The sequence below is a fragment of the Phoxinus phoxinus genome (assembly GCF_949152265.1).
Source record: "Phoxinus phoxinus genome assembly, chromosome: 22".
Taxonomy (NCBI): domain Eukaryota; kingdom Metazoa; phylum Chordata; class Actinopteri; order Cypriniformes; family Leuciscidae; genus Phoxinus; species Phoxinus phoxinus.
The window spans coordinates 14,754,255-14,774,042 of NC_136897.1; the positions used below are offsets into that span (position 1 = coordinate 14,754,255).

The window sequence follows — 19,788 nt, forward strand, 5'->3', positions numbered from 1 at the left end:
TAAACAGCTGCAGGAGTGTTTGAGTGAGTGTATGCTGATTTATGAAGCCTTGCTCCGTGTCTTCTTCATGAAATCGAGACAACCGAGTGATTATACAGATGTGGAGGAAGTTCCTGCTTCCCTCATGTGTTCTCTGGCCTGGATATATACTCATCTTCTGCTTGATAATAATACTGTCCTTATGAGTAACGACTCTGTCGGCTGAGCCTGACGGAGACCTGAGGGAGGACCTGCGGGGACGGACTCAAACACACTGCTGCTGTCACACACGAGTGCGCTTATGCACATAGTCACACCCCACACACACACTTGCAGCACACACTCTGTTTGTCACCACCTCATCTCTCTCTATTACACACACACTCACACAATTTGTGTCGCCCTACTAAAATCTGTCAGCGAGTGTGCATGGGGTTCACATCCTTCACACGTGCCAAAGAGAGAGTGGCTAAATTTGGAGAGCATTCGCCCTCCTGTCATCTGACTTTTTAGAAGTCGTTTAGGCAAAGTTATTAATGGAATAGCAAAAACATACATTCTCCTTCTCTCTCCATCTGAAGGGTAAACAACAAACAAAATATATTAAGTTGTTTGTGCCGAAAATGTTATTATATGTTTAGAATATTTAATTCAAACTGGCAGGGAAGACACAAATTTGCTAATTTTGTTAAATCTCTTTTTAAAAAACAATGAAAGCTGGTTTGCTTGTTTTAAGTGGTCTGTTGCCTGGTTTTAAAGAGTTTTTAGCACTTTTCTCTAAACACAGGCTTGTCCAGGTTGGGAATCCAGTCCATCAAACCAGTTTGAATGGTTAAAGCAATAAATGCCTTTATTGTTATTTTTTTTTATTTTAAAAAAATGAAAAAATAAATTTTGAATAGTCTAGTTTGCTGGTTTAGAAGGGTTTGTAGCTAGATCAGTTAAATAACTTGGAACAGATAAAGCGTTTTTATTTGTCGTTTTCCATAACATAATCAGTAAAAAAAAAATCTGACACCAACTGTCAAAATCATGTTAAAACACATTCTAGATTAAAGGTACAATATGTAAGACATTTGTAATAAAATATCCAAAAATCACTTGCACGGTGTGATATATTTCCTGCGGTTGTGTACTTACAATATCCCAAAAGTTCCCGTGGATTTTTAATTTCAGAGAAATTCCAATTTTAAATAATGGTCCGTCCCCTAATCCCTGTTCACTTATCGCCTGTCAATGACGTAATATCCGCATTATCCCTGGTTTCCGGCCGCTCGTACTGCCATAGTAACCATGGCGACAGACGTGGACAACTGCGTTACGTCTAGCGGCACGCTCGCGCTGTTGTTGTTTCGTTCAAACATTATGGACCATAGCCAGCAGACTTTGGGGAAAAAAGGAGAACTAAAACGAGGATCAATATCAGCGTGGCGTTTTCGAGATGCCTACATTTTTTTTTAGATATGTTAGTGCAAGTTGCTTCCCGTTAAAACATCTCAAACTTGCATTTTAGTCTGGAACTAGTTTTAAGCCTGGTCTGTGGATAGACTTTTCAATTGTATCTTTTTTTTCCCTTTTATAATCATGCCACTTTATTTATTAGCTTTTTTTTTTTTTGCATTAAAAATCCACTTAGTCCAAAACTCTCACGGGGATGATGCTTCTTTTACACAAAAAATTACCACATCTACCCACCTGAAGGATAAACAAACAAAAAATATGTGCTGAAAATCCCTTAACATATTTAATTCGAACAGGCGGTGATTCGGTGAAGACGTATATTAGCTAATTTTGTGTTAGATTAAAGAATGATTGTTTTTGGGAGATATGTAGCTGTGTGTATATAGACAGTGGCACTATTAGTGGGAGTGTGCTGTCAGATTATCCCAGCATGGGAATTGATTATTAGCTTTGACAAGGAGAACTACGTCCCAGTTATGTCAGGCCCAACAAGACTCTTAGTAAAGAACATCCCTTTTAACATGTCAAATGCGCGGCTTATTCACCACATACACACATACGGGGCCGTTCACACACAGTTTTAGACCCAATTTTGCAGGGTCAGAAGAGCAGAAAAACACTCAGAAATGTTTCATCTTTTGCTAATATTGTGCGAGAGTCTACACTGCCATTTCCACTTTTTTTAATCCGTTCTGTTCTCTTCAAGCTGATTCTGTCCTTTCCCATCTCTCTTTTATACAGGCACTCACACACACACACACACACACACATTCACTCTTTCTCTCTTTCCGTAAGCATCACTGATGTAGAATGAGCCCTTATGTTTTGCTGGGGGCCGTTAATGCAGAGCATGACAGGCTGTCATGGTGCATTTGATAGAAGCCCTGCGAAACACACACGTACGAGATACACTTCAAGAGTTGAAAATGACTTCATAAGCTCATCAACACCCACTAAAAAAACCAAAACAATGTATATGATGATGTATGTATGATCTTCCAGACATGTGGAATAAAATTGTACAGCTTCATACACAAACCCAATCAGGAGCGGTGGCACACGGCACTATAAAACCAGCAAGGGCATTGCGTGATGCAAGCTTTTTAATTACCATTATGTGTAACTTCATAATTACGACTACACCGCTCTCGTAATATTTCCGCATTTGCATATTCTGTCTGTTTGTTTTGTCGCAATTAAACTTTGCCCCAGTTCTGAAGATTAATTGCATATTTATGGTGTCATTCGCTTCTCACCTTAATAACAATGTTTTAACGCAGCGTTTAGTGCTCATCTGAGGCAAGGGGAGGTATTGTGACTGCTGGGCGTCTGATGGAAGTCTGAAATAATGAACATCAGTGGCAGCCTGCAAGGACGGAGCTGTCAGAATCCATGAGCACACAGTCCTCTGAGCACCTGTGCAGAAGAACTCTGGAACAGCTCTACCTGTGAGTCAGGTGCCCGCAGAGAGGACGGGTCAGGATTAGAGCAACTCTGCACCAATAAACACGGACTTTCATTTTTCCTCTTACTTGCTCTTTCTATATATGTCTCTCACTGTCTCTCACGGAAGCTGTTTCTGCCTCAGAGTCAAGGATTAAGATACAAAAGTAATTGTGAATTTAAATCTCACAATTGTGATTATACATCCTTATATCTCACAACTGCAATGTATCACAATTGTGAGTTTTCTTCCCATTTGCGAGATTATATCTCATAAATGCGACTTTACGTCTCAGTTGTGGTTATATATCTCATACTTGCAACTTTTAATATTGTAATTGTGACCTTATAATGCGACATTATCTAACAACGGCAACTTTATACGTTATAGTTGTGGCTTATACACTATATTGCAAAAGGTATTGGGACACCCCTCAGAATCATTGAATTCGGGTGTTCCAGTCACTTTCATGGCCACAGTTGTATAAAATCTAGAAACAATTGTGAAAGAATGGGTCGCTCTCAGGAGCTCAGTGAATTCAAGCGTGGCACCGTGATTGGTTGCCACCTGTCCCCATTCGTGAAATTTCTTCACTACTAAATATTCCACGGTCAACTGTTAGTGGTATTATAACAACGTGGAAGCAATTGGGAACAACAACAACTCAGCTGAGGCGCACAGTGCGCAGTAGTCGACAACTTTAATAATAATAATAATAATAATACATTTAATTTTTAGGCGCCTTTCAGACCACCCAAGGTCACCTTACAACAAAAAATAGAAGTAAAAATACTATTGGGCTATTTAAAAACTAAAGTGAAAGTTTAATTAAAGGTAATTAAAAGCAAGAAACAACTAGCAAGAAATAACTGATGGGGGGGGGGGGTGCTTAAAGTTTATAGGCTGACTTGAAAAGATGAGTTTTGAAAGTGGCTTTGAACTGTGAAATGGAGTCTATGGCACGAATATGAGGGGGAAGAGAGTTCCAAAGTTTTGGTGCAGCTTTGGGAGAAGGCCCTTGCTCCCATTGTGGAGAGTCTGATGTCTGGGGTTGTCAGTAATCCTGCTGATGATGAACGGAGTGAGTGTAGGTCTGTACTAGTTCTGTGATATATGAGGGGCCAAGGTTGTGCAGGGCTTTGAATGTCATTAACAAGACTTTGAAGTTGATTCGTTGTGATATGGAGCCAGTGCAGTTGAATCAGCAGGGGTGTGACATGATCGGTACTTGGTACGGGTGATGATGGGTGCAGCTGAGTTTTGGAGAAGTTGGAGCCGGTGGAGTAATTTATTGGGAATTCCTTGCAGGATCGCATTGCAATAGTCGATCCAAAAGGTCACCAGGGTGTTGACAAGAACTTCAGTGGAGTGTTGCGAAAGTGAGGGACGCAGTCTAGAGATGAAAATAAGATGATAAACAAGATAATAAATAAGAAAATAAATTATTGAGTACAAAAGGAAAATGAAAGAGTACTGTCCAAAATAACTCAAACTTTCTGCAGAGTCAATAGCTACAGATCTCCAAACTTTGTGTGGCCTTCAGATTAGCTCAAGAACAGTGCGTAGAGAGCTTCATGGAATGGGTTTCAATGGCCGAGCAGCTGCATCCAAGCCTTACATCACCAATTGCAATGCAAAGCGTCAGATTCAGTTGTGTAAAGCACGCCGCCACTTGACTATAGAGCAGTGGAGACGTGTTCTCTGGACTAATGAATCACGCTTCTCTGTCTGGCAATAGGATGGACGAGTCTGGGTTTGGAGGTTGCCTGACTGCATTGTGCCAAGTGTAAAGTTTGGTGGAGGGGGGATTATGGTGTGGGGTTGTTTTTCAGGGGCCGGGCTTGGCCCCTTAGGCCTAGTGAAATTAACTCTTAATGCTTCAGCATACCAAGACATTTTGGACAATTTCATGCTCCCAACTTTGTGGGAACAGTTTGGGGATGGCCCCTTCCTGTTCCATTAGTGCACAAAGTAAGGTCCATAAAGACATGGATGAGCAGAGTTTGGTGTGAAGGAACTTGACTGGCCTGCAGAGTCCTGACCTCAACCCTCACAAATGTGCTTTTAGAATGGTCAAAAATTCCCATAAACACTCCAAAATCTTGTGGAAAGCCTTCTCAGAAGAGTCGAAGATGTTATAGCTGCAAATGGTGGGCCAACTCCATATTAAACTTCGAAAAGTGCTAATGCTAGTGCACTCACTGCAGACAAAAAATACAGTAAGCGTGTCTTGAAAAAGACACTTTTACACTTGCAACTTAATCTCAGAATGTTATCTCACAAATGCTGTGACTTTATTTCTCATAGTTGTTTCTTGGTATCTCACAATGTGAATATTTTGGACCAAAAATATTGATGATTCATCCTGTAGAATGAGAATGTTCCTGCTCATTCACAGATAACTAGCAAATAACAAATCATGGCTGTGATGCAACCAACCTAACCTACCGACTACAAGCGGATCAGCCCTTTCAATATGTCCAACCCACACATCCTGTGAAAATAGGAAACAAGTAAATTCAGAAAAGAAAACTGCGCTTGTCAAACAAATTCACAGGGTTTTAAGTAGGTTAGCAGCAGGCATCGGAACAGTTGATTTTACATAGCATAATTTATGTGCTGAGAAATTTCCGAGCCTATAAATATTCACAGATTGTTTTGTGCGTTTGTTGAGAGCTGTGGACAGTTTGTCAGCATAATCGACCAAACAATGCACTTGTCATAACACCACGGCTGAGTCAAGTGTTCCATCAAGAAGAACACACGCACATAAGCTAACTTCGAGAAAAACATGAGGACTCTCAGTTCTATTCATTAAGAGTGGAGAGCTTTGACAGGGTCGTGATTGAGAGGCTTTACGCTGCTCTTTGAATCACTAATCAAGCCACACTTCTTTCTTTGAGTAAAACACAGCCAAATGGAGACAAACGGCGCTCGGTTCCTTCTGAAGTCGACCTTCTCTGACCCTCAGACAGGGACCTGATCTCGGATCCCCTTTAATTACACCCCAGGTTCATTAGAGCTGCGCTTCTCGCCCTCTGACCTTATCTGGCTTTATTGCAACCGTTACCTATGCCTACTCAAAAAAGAGAAAATAGTTGATCCTTCCACACCGAGAGCCCAGCAAAGGCCTTATTTAATCAACAAGGTCATTAACAGACAGTTTCTCTGCGCAGGTAAAGTAAGAGAGAGTGGCTGGAGTGGATTTAAAGAGCGAGTTCATTCTTCACTTTGATGACGTGCAGGACAGCAGGGGGAGGGGGAAGATGGCCATTATCTGCACTGATGTATCGATCCGGACCCGGCGCTGTGAATTAACACCTGCTAGAAAAGCATGAGAATTTAAAGTGTAATTGCTTAGCGCTCTTAATCTCCGCTGGAAGTGATCGATTGAGTGACGTTGGGGAAACGCAGTGTGCTGCTGAATCCATTCAGGAGACCCTGGTGCTGTCATATAAAATTCTAATCTAGATGAGCGCACATTGTTTACAGAAAAATGTGACAGTTTTAGATGCTGTAGTTGCCATTATTTTTTGGGTGTAACACGTTAAGTCAAACTTTATTTATAGCACAATTTTACACAACCATAGTTGATCCATAGTGCTTTACAGTGAGAAATATAATGAGAATTTAAAAGGAAGAGAAAAAACGGAAACTATTATATTAACAATAACAGCGTGTAAATGAACACAAAATAATTGCACATTCAATACATATAGTTTACAAGACTTATGTAAACGGTAACATGAGCGTAAATGTCAATGTATTGTTAGGCTTATTATTATTCACAAACAATATGAATTTGTTGCATATTATAATAATGTAATATATTTAAGTTAATTTTATTATAAAATTATTAAGGAATAAAATGTGCTTTGTGCTTCTAAAAATGTTGTTGCATTTAAATTCCACATCTTCAGTGAAACCATATACAGTAATCATGTGTTGTAAATAAACTTTATTAATATTAAAAATCTTTATTTTTTATTTATTATAATTAAATATTTTATACATTTAAGTCTAGTTCATATAAAATATTGAAAAAATATTATTATTAATGATTGCTCATTTATATATTCTTGATGTCTTAGGCAAAGTTAATTATATGAGAAAATAACTTAAATATCTTTTTATGTTGCATTTAAAATATACTCGTCAGATGTTTTTTTTTTTTTTTTGCTGGTTCAGTGAGACCATATAGCCATGCAATGCTATTTCTCATTATGGTTTCTCAAGGTGCTTCCTTCCACCGATGACTGACAGATACTTTGTCACTCTCACGTTTGCTTTTGAATGAGCATGTGTATGTGTGTGTAAGTGTCACCTCTGGACAACAAAGTGTGATGTTAATGACAGACCCTTTTGACAGCTTGATTTATTTAATGCCTGACGACGAGCAGATACCTGACAGTGCTGCCAAACTGCGGGGTCACAGATCTACAAGCACGCCGAAAGGTCCACACCTGCTCCCAATCATACAGCTCTTAGGATAATCAAGAACCTTCACAAAATGAAACCACAAACCATTACAACACAAACTGGAAAAAATGGTCTTAAAGAGTCAGCCTCTACCTAAACTTACTGCGTGGCAGCGACTCTAAGAAGACAGATGACCAGGAAAATGCGACCTGGGCCCCACGGGTCCTGCTCTGCTCCAATAATCCACTTTTTCTTGCCCTCTCCTGGGAGGAAACACTATCCTGCTGAGGCTACGGTGGCAAAAAAAGTTGCTGAAATTGTGACTTTGTGATGGCTGGGAGGATCCAGAACAGGGTAAGATGCTGGAGGGGACCATATAAGGATCAAAGCCCGGTGAGAAAGGCCTGGCTTCCCGGCTGAGAAGGTCACCTGAACGGGATCTGGCCTGAATCCAGACAGATAAAAGTCTGAGAGCAAAAGCACTGACCCTAGTGTCCTCTCTAGTGAGCTCTTTTCTGCTCGCCAAGTTTGCGATGGAAAGAGAGAGAGAGCGAGCCATCTGTCAGATGGGTCAAACGCTGGTGCGGCAGACATCTGACCATTTGTCTCACTTTGACTCTGCTGTATTCACACATTTAAAGACTGGCAGTAAATGCAGAGAGTGTCTTCTGGAGGATTCCAGAATTTGGAGAAATTCGCTATGTGTTCAGTCATGTTGGTCAAGTTTTGTGTAAACTTGTTTTAAGTTTATACAGCAAATAAATATTGTTTAAAGATATATTTTTTTTTTTATTCGCTATTTTTAAATACGGCGATGTAATTCAAAATCGTGGAAACTTAGCACAAGCAAATAGTACATTATAAAATGTGTATAGATAATATGATTTTGAGTTAAATAAAGCAATTTTTTATAAAACAGTTCAATACAAAAAAAAAGTTAATACTGAGTAAATTCATTTCAGTGAATGAAATGAGTGCCACTACTAAATTATTGTTGATGAGAAAATCGGTTGAGTAAACACTTGTGGTCTTTGCACTTTACCACTTTTTATAGTACATTACATATTTCCAGTATTTGACCCAAATTCAATTAAAGACCGCAAATGTGTGTAGAACTTTTGATCACCCAATGGGACACAACATAGTGTTATAAAAATCCAAGTTAACTTGTTACAGTGCATTAATTGTTTACTTTACAGTGCTTTACGGTTGCACTTTACGGTTTACAACCAAATTATATTTTTATTCAATTTTTCTCGAAATCTTGTTATTTCAGGGCATGTGAGTTGATAACATGATAAATGACAGGATACGCCTAGCCTCAAACACCGCTCCACTAAATTTAGCGGATTTAGCGTGCTTTAAAGTCTTGCACACCTAGTTCCTGTTACGTGCACACGCTCTCAAGTGGCCAAGACGGCAAATGTTGGCATTGGGACAGGCCCAGTCACACATCCATGTTTTGGATCGAATGAATGATTCAATGACTCTCTCATAAAGACACTCCCTGCATCTTAGTTTGCATACTATCCACTCTAAAAAGTATTCAAGATCTTGAATACTATTTAGGATGGATAGTATGCAAAGTAGGTCGTAGTCTCCTCCTTGTTTCTTTCATTAATGTATTAATGTCTTTGAATGAATTGGTTGAACGAATGATTCAATTAATTTTGTTGTATCGATGTAAGCTGCAAAGAGTCTCTGCCAATCTAATCAGAAGGATGGGAACTAACTGTTGTATTGTAGAATCAAATTTAATCAAATTTAATTTTGATGTGATCATTTCAAAACAGCATGCACTTATACTGGCCAGGGATGGAAATTAGCACCCGCCACCAGCCAAATGCGGGTGATTTTGTGTTGTGGCGGGTAAACTCGCTTCACCTACCGGCCACCGTGGCGGGTAGATAAAAATAGCATACTGTGTCACCCGGAGACTTTAGAGGCGGGCGCACCTTCAAAAATAATGTGGCGTTACATCGCAGGTGTTAAGAGGTCCGCAGAGAAAACATCTCAGGAGGAGCCCGTGGACAAAGAGGCAAAAATAAAAAAAAGTTTTTTTAAAGAACGATGGAGGAAAGCAGACAACGGAAAGTCCCGCGATTGGTTAGTTTATGACGAGACCAATCTAACAATGCACTGCTCGTTATGTCGTCGTCACGCTTCAGAAGAGGCCAAAACTAATAGTTTCATTGTTGGGACAAAAAATCTCAAACTTAAGGCAATAAAAGACCACGAATCGTCAAAATGCCACATCCATGTAATAAAGAAAGCTCAAGGAAAAGCAGAACCCCTAGGGATGGGAATCGAGAACCGATTCTTCTTCAGAACCGGTGCCCAGTGAATCAATTCCTTGGAACCGTTAGCATGCCTGCTTAACAATTCCGCGTATCGGTTCCGCTCGTTGCAAATGTGTAATGACGTCACACGTGCCGCGTTGTTTTGATTCAGAACGCGGCAAACATGGCAGAGGCAGAAGTTCGACGCAGAAGTATAATGAGGCCTTTAACGGGACGCCACGTTGCTTTCCGACCAGCCATCGCGTGCTGTCTCACACACATTCACTCGCACACATACATACACACTCACTCACTAGCGCTCACACACTATCTCGCGCTCACGCACACACTCTCGCTCACTCACTAGCGCACACACACACTCTCTCGCGCTCACACACGCACATACACACTCACTCACACACTATCTCGCGCTCACGCACACACTCTCGCTCACTCACTAGCGCACTCTCTCGCGCTCACTCACACACAAACGCACACATGCTCACACACACTCACTTTGAGAAGTAGCTCACCTATACTTTTAGATTTGTTCTGAGGTTGCTACACATAATTTGTGTATATGTGCTCTGTGCTGTGTCTTCTGATCAGATATTAAAGCGAGTTAATACAAACAAACAAATTTGTACTTATTCCCTCACCCAATGAGAATCGATAAGAGAAACGATAAGGAATCGGATCGATAAGCAATATCGATAATGGAATCGGAATCGTTAAATCCTTATCAATTCCCATCTCTACGGAGAATACAGCTGCCATGAAGGCACTTACCAGCCTAAAGACGGCCCAGCTGGATAAAATGAAAATACTGTTTAGAAACGCCCACTGCTTAAGTATTGTAGATCTTCTAGTATCAATTTCCACATGCAGTTACACATTGTCGATTTAAAAACAAAAAAGTGGCTGGTAAAAACATTGAGTGGCTGGTAGATTTTGAAATCCACCAGCCACAGTGGCCGGTGGACAACATTTTTAATTTCCATCCCTGATACTGGCCTATGTAAATTTAGCTACATTCTGCTCACACATTCAAGCCCGAGTGTGGTAAATACAATTCATTTTTGTACAAAAAACAAACAAAAAGGCTCACATTTTATACTCCCTGTTAGGCCAGAGTTTTAATCTGGCCTTCAGTGTTTTCATTATTGCTCTCTTCCATGGAATTGATTTCTTTTTCTCTCTTTTTTGGTTTTTGCCTTTTGCAGGTATTACTTCACTATTTTCATTTTCAAATGGCTTCAGCATTTAGAATGTCTGAATATAAATCCTTCACAACCTGGTAATGAAAAAGCGGCTTGTCGGTTCCTCTCGCTTTCCGAGCTCAGGAACATTACATTTGAGAACAAGCACCCTGTGGCAAAACACCTGTGCAATATCTGCTTTTAAAAGACATACAACATTTTGTGTAGAGAGTGTCATTCTGCGTTTCAGATCTATTTTTCACAGTATAATCAAGTTTGACCATTCAAGTGGGTGTTTCCATTAGTTTTTCCATGACACATGCCATGTATTTTGAAGACGGACTATGATAACAAAACTAATATATCGTACCTTCTGTGTATGACTAACTGTTGGTCCTGCGTAATGCAACACAATCGCTATGCATCTGAAACCTTGAAAGAACGTGGATACACTCCCGCTGACCGCTAATTGCTTTGTGATTAAGATGGCACACAGTAAAACTGAGCTGTACAGAAAAGTGGCAGGTAAAGGAACAGGAAGAGTCTGTGGTGATCACTCTCCATCCTGTTCAGACCAGAGGGAGTTTAGTGTTTAATGAACCTTGGGCTGGTGTGTGCACCACACATGAGAGTGAGAAATTATGGGACAGATAACGCAGTCGGGTTTGGAAATCGGTGGTGGCTATTAGGCTCATATCTACAGTAGGAGGCATATTAGTCAAAAAAACACATAGACATATAAACAACATTTAAAAGCTTGATTTTCACCACAGGGGGACTTTAAACATACAGTACATTAAGTCAAATTACTCCATATTAAAATAATTTTAGTAAATTAGTATAGCAATAGTTTGATGATTTTAGCTATATGCTACATTCTAAACTTCTTTTTTCAGTAGCTATGGACTCTGAATCACAAACTGATGAACCGGTTCACTGAAATGAACCATCTGAAAGAATCTGTTCGCTAAAAAGGAATCGGACATCCCACCAGTACTTTCCTGGTAAATTTAACATCAGTTGACAAGTTGTTTCATTTTACTGTAGTTATTTTGCCGTTTTAACACTGATTGAGCAATTCAATTGAGAGGAGATACAAGTTATAGCTACTGTGACATTCTATATTCCCTCTGATTTTCATTCTTGTTTATGTCATGCAATAACTAGTGGTAAAGAGGAAGAGATGATTGGTTAACATAATTCGTCTAACATAACATAATTTCTCCACTAACTACATATGTCATGAACAGGTCTTTTAAGTTTCATCCAGTTACTGGAACTTGAACTTAACGCAGGCTTTCTCCCTGCATATCTATACCGAAAGTGCAAGCTGTGTGTTTCGGGCCTTCTCAGAGAAGTGAGAAAAGTAGAATGAGGATTTCACAAAGACTGAAAATCTGCCGTTAAAATCTGAAGGGCGTAAAGCAGTGAGCTAAGAGTGTGTTTGTGAGGAGAAAGGAGTCAGCCTCTGGTTGGATTTAGCTGAAGCTATGAGTGAGGATTGGGCTAAGACTTTATATTGATTAATTTTTACCTTTTAACCTTGGTGAGAGACAGCAAAGATAATGTACAGAATAATGAAATCTGGACTTTTAACCTTCAAATCCCAAACAATTTACCTCAGAAAATCCTCTTCACTGCAGCAAGAACAGTTGACAGTTGAAAGAGGGTTTGTTGGTAGACAGACTTATAGGGATAGTTCGCCCACAAATGAAATGAAAGTAAATGGTTACCAAAACTGTTGCTTACCACATTCTTCAAAATGTGTGTGTGTGTGTGTGTGTGTGTGTGTGTGCGTGCGTGCGTGCGTGCGTGCGTGCGTGCGTGTGTGTGTGTGTGTGCGTGCGTGCGTGTAGAAGAAAGTAAATCATGCCAGTTTAGAACAACATGAGGGTAAACGATGACATCATTTTATTTTTTGGGTGAAATATCTACCTAATTTTGTATCTAATCTTTTTTTTTACGCAAGGAAAGGAACATTAAAGTTTTTTGTTGTAAGACTTCGCCTTATGAACATAAAAGAAAAATTACATATAGACAATGTGAGCAATAAGCTGAATTGTTTGACACACTGTAAAAAATGCTGGGTTGTTTCAACCCCATTTTGGGTAAAATGTGGACAAACCCAGCCGTTGTGTTAAATTTTTACATTACATTTTTAACCCAACGTTTGGGTTTGTCCATATTTTACCCAAAATTGGGTTGAAACAACCCAGCATTTTTGAGAGTGGATTTTAATTTTTCCAATTCAAATGTTAAAATGATTACACCAGCAGCTAGAGGACTGTCAATGTCTGGAGTAATGAAACCTTTAATCTACATATTTGTATGACCAATGCAGAAAAAGGAATGTTTTGAAACTCTTGGTTTTAAAAAAAAATTTCCTTACCTTTATACTGTTTCGTAAAAAAAAAAAACAGTCATTGAAATGATGTCCCACTGTAATGTTAGTCTATTGGTTTGAAATAGAAGCTACACTGAAACTGTGATAAACATTTTGAGAGCTCATTTCGTCAAGGGAAAACATGGTGACTCGAGGCAGCCTCCATTCCTTTCTCCTCCCTATGTAGTGTGTAGCAGTGAATGCGCCCTGACACGTACACAAACAAATACATACTCAAAACCCATGCTAATTAGAAGTGGGGTTTTTTCTTCATGTTTTGCTTTTAGCCTGAGAGAAAATATTCAGCAAATGTCATCCAGTAAATATTTGTCACAATACACTGAATATCTTTTTTAATTCAATGTAATATCAATTCTGTCAGGATGACTATCGTCAAATGCGATTGACAATTAGCATACAGTTTGGATTGGCGGTATGGTTCTGTTCTGGGCAAGAACTCCCTGTGCATCCATGCAGCCTAGCATGGAAAAGAGCAGGGAGAGCAGCAATAACCCCCCTTAGGAAAAACAGAACAGAACCAACGTGAATGTATGCAGACATCATTAATTCAAGATTTTAAAGTACAACATAATTCGAGAATTTATTCTGATTCAAAGGGGATTCAGAAGGCCAATTCCTGACTGGCGAGAGGTGGAGCTGGGGATGGACGAGGGTAATTTGCTCCTGAGAAACGCGATAGATGTTGATAATACTGAAGGAGCTTATATATGTAGTGATAGGCGTTGTATTCCTATAGGTAGATGTGGATCAGCTGAGAGTCAGCTGAGACGCGAGCTTGACTAACGTGACCTGCCAGAACGGACGCTATACGCTTAATAGTAAAATACAAGACTTTCCATATTGCACTTAAACCTTGGTTACCAATATTATGATACTATACTCTAGTTTTTGCAGTGCTAACATTGAATTTCCTTTCCAAAGTTGTGCAATGTGAAATAAAGTACTAGAATATTAAAACAGATTGTTTAGCAACACACAACCAAATTATAAACTAAACATTTCTTGCTTTATTAAACTTCCATGTGCTCTTTCAGGTAGTCCAAAACAGGCAGAACGGATATACTGTACATGGTGACATTTTCACAGACAGACTATCAAATTAAAATCGGGCACGTACCTGTCGCGAGTTCAATCAATGTTATTGACCTCATAAATATGCAAATAAGAATTGTAACCCAGGGTTTACAAAAGTACAGTGTAAAAACTGACAAGAACACCTGAAAGGTGAGGAAGAGACATGTTACTACATACTATAGTAATAATAGTAAATTATTCATATAACTAGCCCTAAACCAAACCCTAACCATAACTCTATAGTAAGTGCATGTGGTGAATTAATATTGCTCAGTACTTATTTGAGGAAGTACAATGTAACTCTGTCACCTTAAAATAAAGTGTAACCTTCATTTCTAACCCTTGAAAAATTATGAACAGTAATGTCCCTGTTCAAATATTACAGAATTGATATTAATGTCCCCTTCAGGTTTAAATGAAGATTATGATCTGTCTTGTTTCTTATAATTTATTTTTCTCTCTCCCGTTTCTTTTATATGGGCACAATGTGTTATTGTTCCCATGTATTTGTTATTTCAGATGGAATTAAACTGGAGTCAATGAACTGTTTATTTGACTGGTTAAGCTTGGGTTTATATGTTAAACAGTTTTTTGTTGTTTTTTATGTGTAATTGTTCCCAACATTTTTTTAATCATTATACTGTTTCAGATTGACTTAAAGTGCAGTCTGAGCACCAATTATTGTATTGTTTAATTATGATCACCATCACCTGACGACTTGCAGCGTTCTTTCTATATAGTCATTGAGAATAAGTGACACTGACGAACTGACGTTTGTTGTCTCTATCGCTTGTTTACAATATTTTTAAAAAATTGCATTTCAAATTCAATATCCCAAAATTCACATAAAAATAGGTGGATGGAAAAGCTAGTGTGCGACAAGATAACCCATGATTGCAATGTTTAGAATAGCTTGGTTAATGGTTTAAAGTGTGAAAAGCCAAGAATTGTCAAATTCTTAAAGATGAATTTTATAAAATCAGATATTTTTCCACATGTCTGACATTTCTTTGTCTCTCTCTCTCTCTCTCTCTCTCTCTCTCTCTCTCTCTCTCTCTCTCTCTCTCTCTCTCTCTCTCTCTCTCTCTCTCTTTCTGCAGCCTCCATCGTGATTGGGAAGTGGTGGTGTGAAATGGAGCCGTGTCTGGAAGGAGAGGAGTGTAAGACACTACCAGACAACTCCGGCTGGATGTGTTCCTCTGGGAACAAGATCAAGACCACGAGGGTGAGGGCTCGGAGAATGCTGAACATCATTTCATACACACACGCATACATACAATTTCATCTGATAAACTTTAAAAGGAAAGTAAAAAATGACATCAAATATAAATGCAATCTTCTGTATGTTCTGAAAACAGAAGTTTTACTTGTTAAATGATTCAGATGCAAGATTGTTTTGTTAGACCGAGGGACACATTTAACTCTGGACCTCACTAACCTGTTTATTCTTCATGCTATGATGTGGCGGTAGCTCGTGTTCAGAAGACACATCTTCTTCATTTAGTCCTAATTCAGCGTTATAAAGGATGCTGTGCAGAGTTCAACTTAAGAAATAGGAAACTAAATAACAAGTTTAGGACATTAGGACACAGGTCAGACAAAAATAACCTAAACATCGCAACTCTGACAGGAAGTATGCATGACACAATATTAAAACTTTATGAGCAGATCAGTATTCCCATACGCTGATTCAGTAGAGAGGTGACAGACAGTGAATCGGTCACGTGACAGTGAACACAAGTAGATAGTATTACAGGGGGTTTGGTCCCTCCTTGGCTTCTGCACGTGTTTAAACTATCCCAAGCCCTGCTTATGGGAATCCGATGGTGGCCTGATGATTTTCGAGATTTCCAAGGTAAGATCATGCATACAAACCTAAATAACCAGAGAAAGCCATCATTAGTGTAAAAATATCATTAAATAGATTAAATAAAATAATGTGCCCACCTACTGTACTGTACAGTATGTCAAGCTTAAAGGGACAGTTCACACAAAAATGAACATCCGTACACATTCTTGTTGTCCCGAACCCATATGCTTTATATAAGTGATAATTTCGTTATACAACTCTTGCCTTACAACAATGTCCTTACAATAACTATAATTATAGTCCATATGATACAAGTGCTATATTTAGAACATTGAATCTTAACTTCATTAGTTACGGATTATTCAAAACTCAAGATTCACTGAATACAGAACCCCAAAACTCATGTCTAGTCCCTGTTTGCATCCATTTTTGTTTAAAATCAAATACAGCTCGTCACGTGTCGTTGTAGCGTCCAAAGCACTGTTTTGGAATTTGGATGTGGGTTGTATGAGAAATTTGTTAGAGATTAATATTTTTTAAGTTAAACTGACTAAATGTTTGATCTGTACCTCACAAATGATGCATTATTATATAGAAATTGTTATTTATATTCAGTTTGTTTAGTTTTGATGGACTTTTAGTTTGTATTGTCTAGTCACGTGTTCCTTTGTTTGATTTTCCCGCCACTCATCTGTTACTATGGACACTGACTCTATCATCACGTCTGTTTGTCCTTCAGTTAATCACCATGTGGATTTAAGATCATCTTATTCAATCAGTGTTTGTCCGGTCACCGTTGAATTTAGTGTGTGTTGCCCTGCCTGCCTGTCTGGCTGATATTTGCATTATTCTCATTAATCTTCGTATTGGAACATTATTCTTCCTCTTCGTCTGTTTGCCTGCAACAACCCGTGACAGAAATATAGCAAACAAATCATATAGACTACTACTTTTGTTCTTATTCGTGCTTGGCAGTTCCTGAGCGCTATGAACTGTCATTGCATGGCAATAGTTTGTCTAACAATTATTCAAAGATTTTTATTTTTGTGTTCCATGTAAAACAAAATTAAACGGTTTTGGGACAACATGAAGATGAGTGAATGAGAGCAGAATTGACGTTTTAAGGTGAATTATTTCTTTATTTCTTATTGAAATTAATCAAAAGAAACAACCATATTTATACGTCTTTTGAAAGGTGTAAATTAGAGTACAGGTGATTGGGGAAAAAACTGCTCCTGATATTAAACTTCCTTTTTTTCCCTTCATATTGTCTTTCCCAGAACACCCAGCCATATTCAACTTTTTAGCTCTGAGGGCCACCAAAACTGGCTCACCAGAAGCTCAGCGGCGTCCTTCTCCTCATCAAGGTTGGTGTTTCCATTTTTTTTTTACCCCAACATCTTGAGCCTTATGATTAGGCTTGCACATTTTAATCACTGCTCATCAACATCATTACACTCCCAAACATAATTATTGCTGAGTCAGTGTTTGTGTTTGTGAGCATATTTATATGCTGCGGATGATTAAAAAGCCACAAATATATGCCTCCTCCAGTGTCTATTCTCCCGTCAGCGTAATTTATAAGCACGCGCATGCACTAACATAATGAAAAATGGGAACGTGGTAGCCGGTGCAGTAATTACCGAATACAAACCGTTGAAGAAACAGATGCACAAGCAAACGCTCTTTGTCGTGTGCAGTCACACACTCTGTGCCACTACTAATGCAGCATAATTGCGTGCATGCAAACACGCAGTCACACACACCCATGCAGGGACAGACTCTAATTAATGAGCGTGCAAACACACACACACACACACAGCGAAAAGGGCTCAAGCGTGACCATGTAGCCTGTAATAAGTGCATAATGCTGAAATCAGTATTTAGCCTCATCGTTTGCTTCCATTGTCTTTCGTTTTGTAAGCTCCTGGGCATGGCGAGGATTTGATTACCATGTTTGTTTGTGGGTTTCCCAATATTATCCCATTATCTTTGAGGTGTTCAGGGTGTGTTTGTGTGTGTGTGTGTGTGTGTGTGTGTGTGTGTGTGTGTGTAGGTGTAGGTGTGCAATTTCCTGACTATTTGAGTAATGTGTAACCTTCTAGCCTGGAGTGTCTGATCTGCCCCACTGTGGAGTTGGTATCTGGCTTTCTGTAAACACCTTTGACCATCTTGCTGGCTCGGTCACCCTTCATCCCCCATCTCGACCCTCTACACTCCCTCCCGATCTTTTTTTAAGGCAATCTGGCCACGTTTGTCCATGATCAGAGCAAACATAAAGCAAGGCTAAATGCTCAAACTTGCGGTATTTGGTTTGCTCTGAATTTTTTTACTTTGCGGTTTCACGCTTACACACACAAGCTTGTTTACTCACAAACGCTGGTATGGCGTCCATTCTCTCCTTTTTCAAATTGGCATGTGAGTAAGAAAAAGCCAGAGCGTGTGCCTGACACCATTTTTTCTCTTTTTTTCTTTATGTCTTGCAGAGAGGGATCCCTCCTTGCCTGTAGCTCCAGACAAGGCAGGCCTCTTTTGAGGAAGGCACACAGTAAGAGAGGCTGAGAGACACCCTGTTCCTAATGGCCATATCATTCAGTTCCTTTATATACAAACAAAATCAATACGTAAACAAGAAGACGAGGTTTATCCCCCAGTTTCTGTTTACCTTCATCTGCCTCATTTGAGAGGAGAGATGGGCTCAATCTGTAGCTACTGTACAGCTGGGAGCCATTCACTCCAGGCTGGATGAACCGCCTCAGCACTGGCCCCTAAAACCAGCTGGTCTCGAACGTCAGAAGCCAGCTCAATTTTGGCATAAGCATCAAGGTTTCATTAGTATTCATAGGAATCCATAAATGCATTTTTTGAATAGACACTGAAGTGTACAATATGAACACATTGACAGCATCTAAAAAGTACTTATGCACAGATTTATATTACATTTTATATTATAAATGTATCTGTGGAGTTGGATTTTACAATTATAGAGTTTAGGCTTGTAGTGATGAAATATGAAACGAGTTGGCAACAAAAATCACACAGCAGGTTCTAAATGTATTAAATGAATGTGATGGCATTGAACATATCAATCAACAATCAATATCAACAACATATCAAAATCAAAATAATTTCATGAATTCAATATATTAAAGGGGTGGTTGAGTATGATTTCACTTTTATAACTTTAGTTAGTGGGAAATGTTGCTGTTTGAGCATAAACAACATCTGCAAAGTTACAACGCTCAAAGTTCAAAGCAAAAGGAAGATATTTGCTTTTAAAGAAAAGGACTACAACAAACGGCTGGTAGGGACTTCATGACATTCCTCACGGGTCTATTTTTGCTGCGCTGCTTCTGCTCAATTAAAGTGAAAGCACACTTTTGATGGACAAAATAAATATGATTTCACACAAAAAGTGCCCAAAATGCACAGAATTTGCATGTCTAGTGTGTTTTAACAAGAACTGGAGTAGTCCGAAAAGAAAAAAGAAAAAGTCTAGAGACTCAAAAATATAGGCTATAGAAAATTTACCCATTTAAACTTGTTTTTATTTCAGTTTGGGTGAAAGTACAGTAGGCTATGGTTATGATAATCAAAATAAATAAATAAAGTACACTAGCCAGAAAATATGATAAACTTTCTTTTAGTTTATACTCGGACAGGCTCTAGTAATACCCAAATAAAACCTGAGTTTGCCGTCTTCCCAACCCCCCTTTGTC

The 19,788-nt window shown here is 39.0% G+C and overlaps 1 protein-coding gene across 4 annotated transcripts in view; it reads left to right on the forward strand.

Moving 5' to 3' along the window:
• tafa1b (TAFA chemokine like family member 1b) overlaps positions 1–19,788 on the forward strand; it is a 188,165-nt gene that overhangs the window by 162,519 nt on the left and 5,858 nt on the right. The window contains exons 5-7 of one of the 4 annotated variants that reach the window (XR_013796014.1): positions 15,360–15,484; positions 17,162–17,194; positions 17,350–17,436. Coding sequence is in view for 1 of the 4 variants with exons in the window: in XM_079598424.1 (XP_079454550.1) it covers positions 15,360–15,484 (125 nt within the window). In the remaining 3 variants the exon portion in view is untranslated. Of the gene's footprint in view, positions 1–15,359; positions 15,485–17,161; positions 17,195–17,349; positions 17,437–18,555; positions 18,683–19,788 lie in introns of those variants that run through there. The other 3 variants (XR_013796015.1, XR_013796013.1, XM_079598424.1) reach the window with 3 other exon arrangements.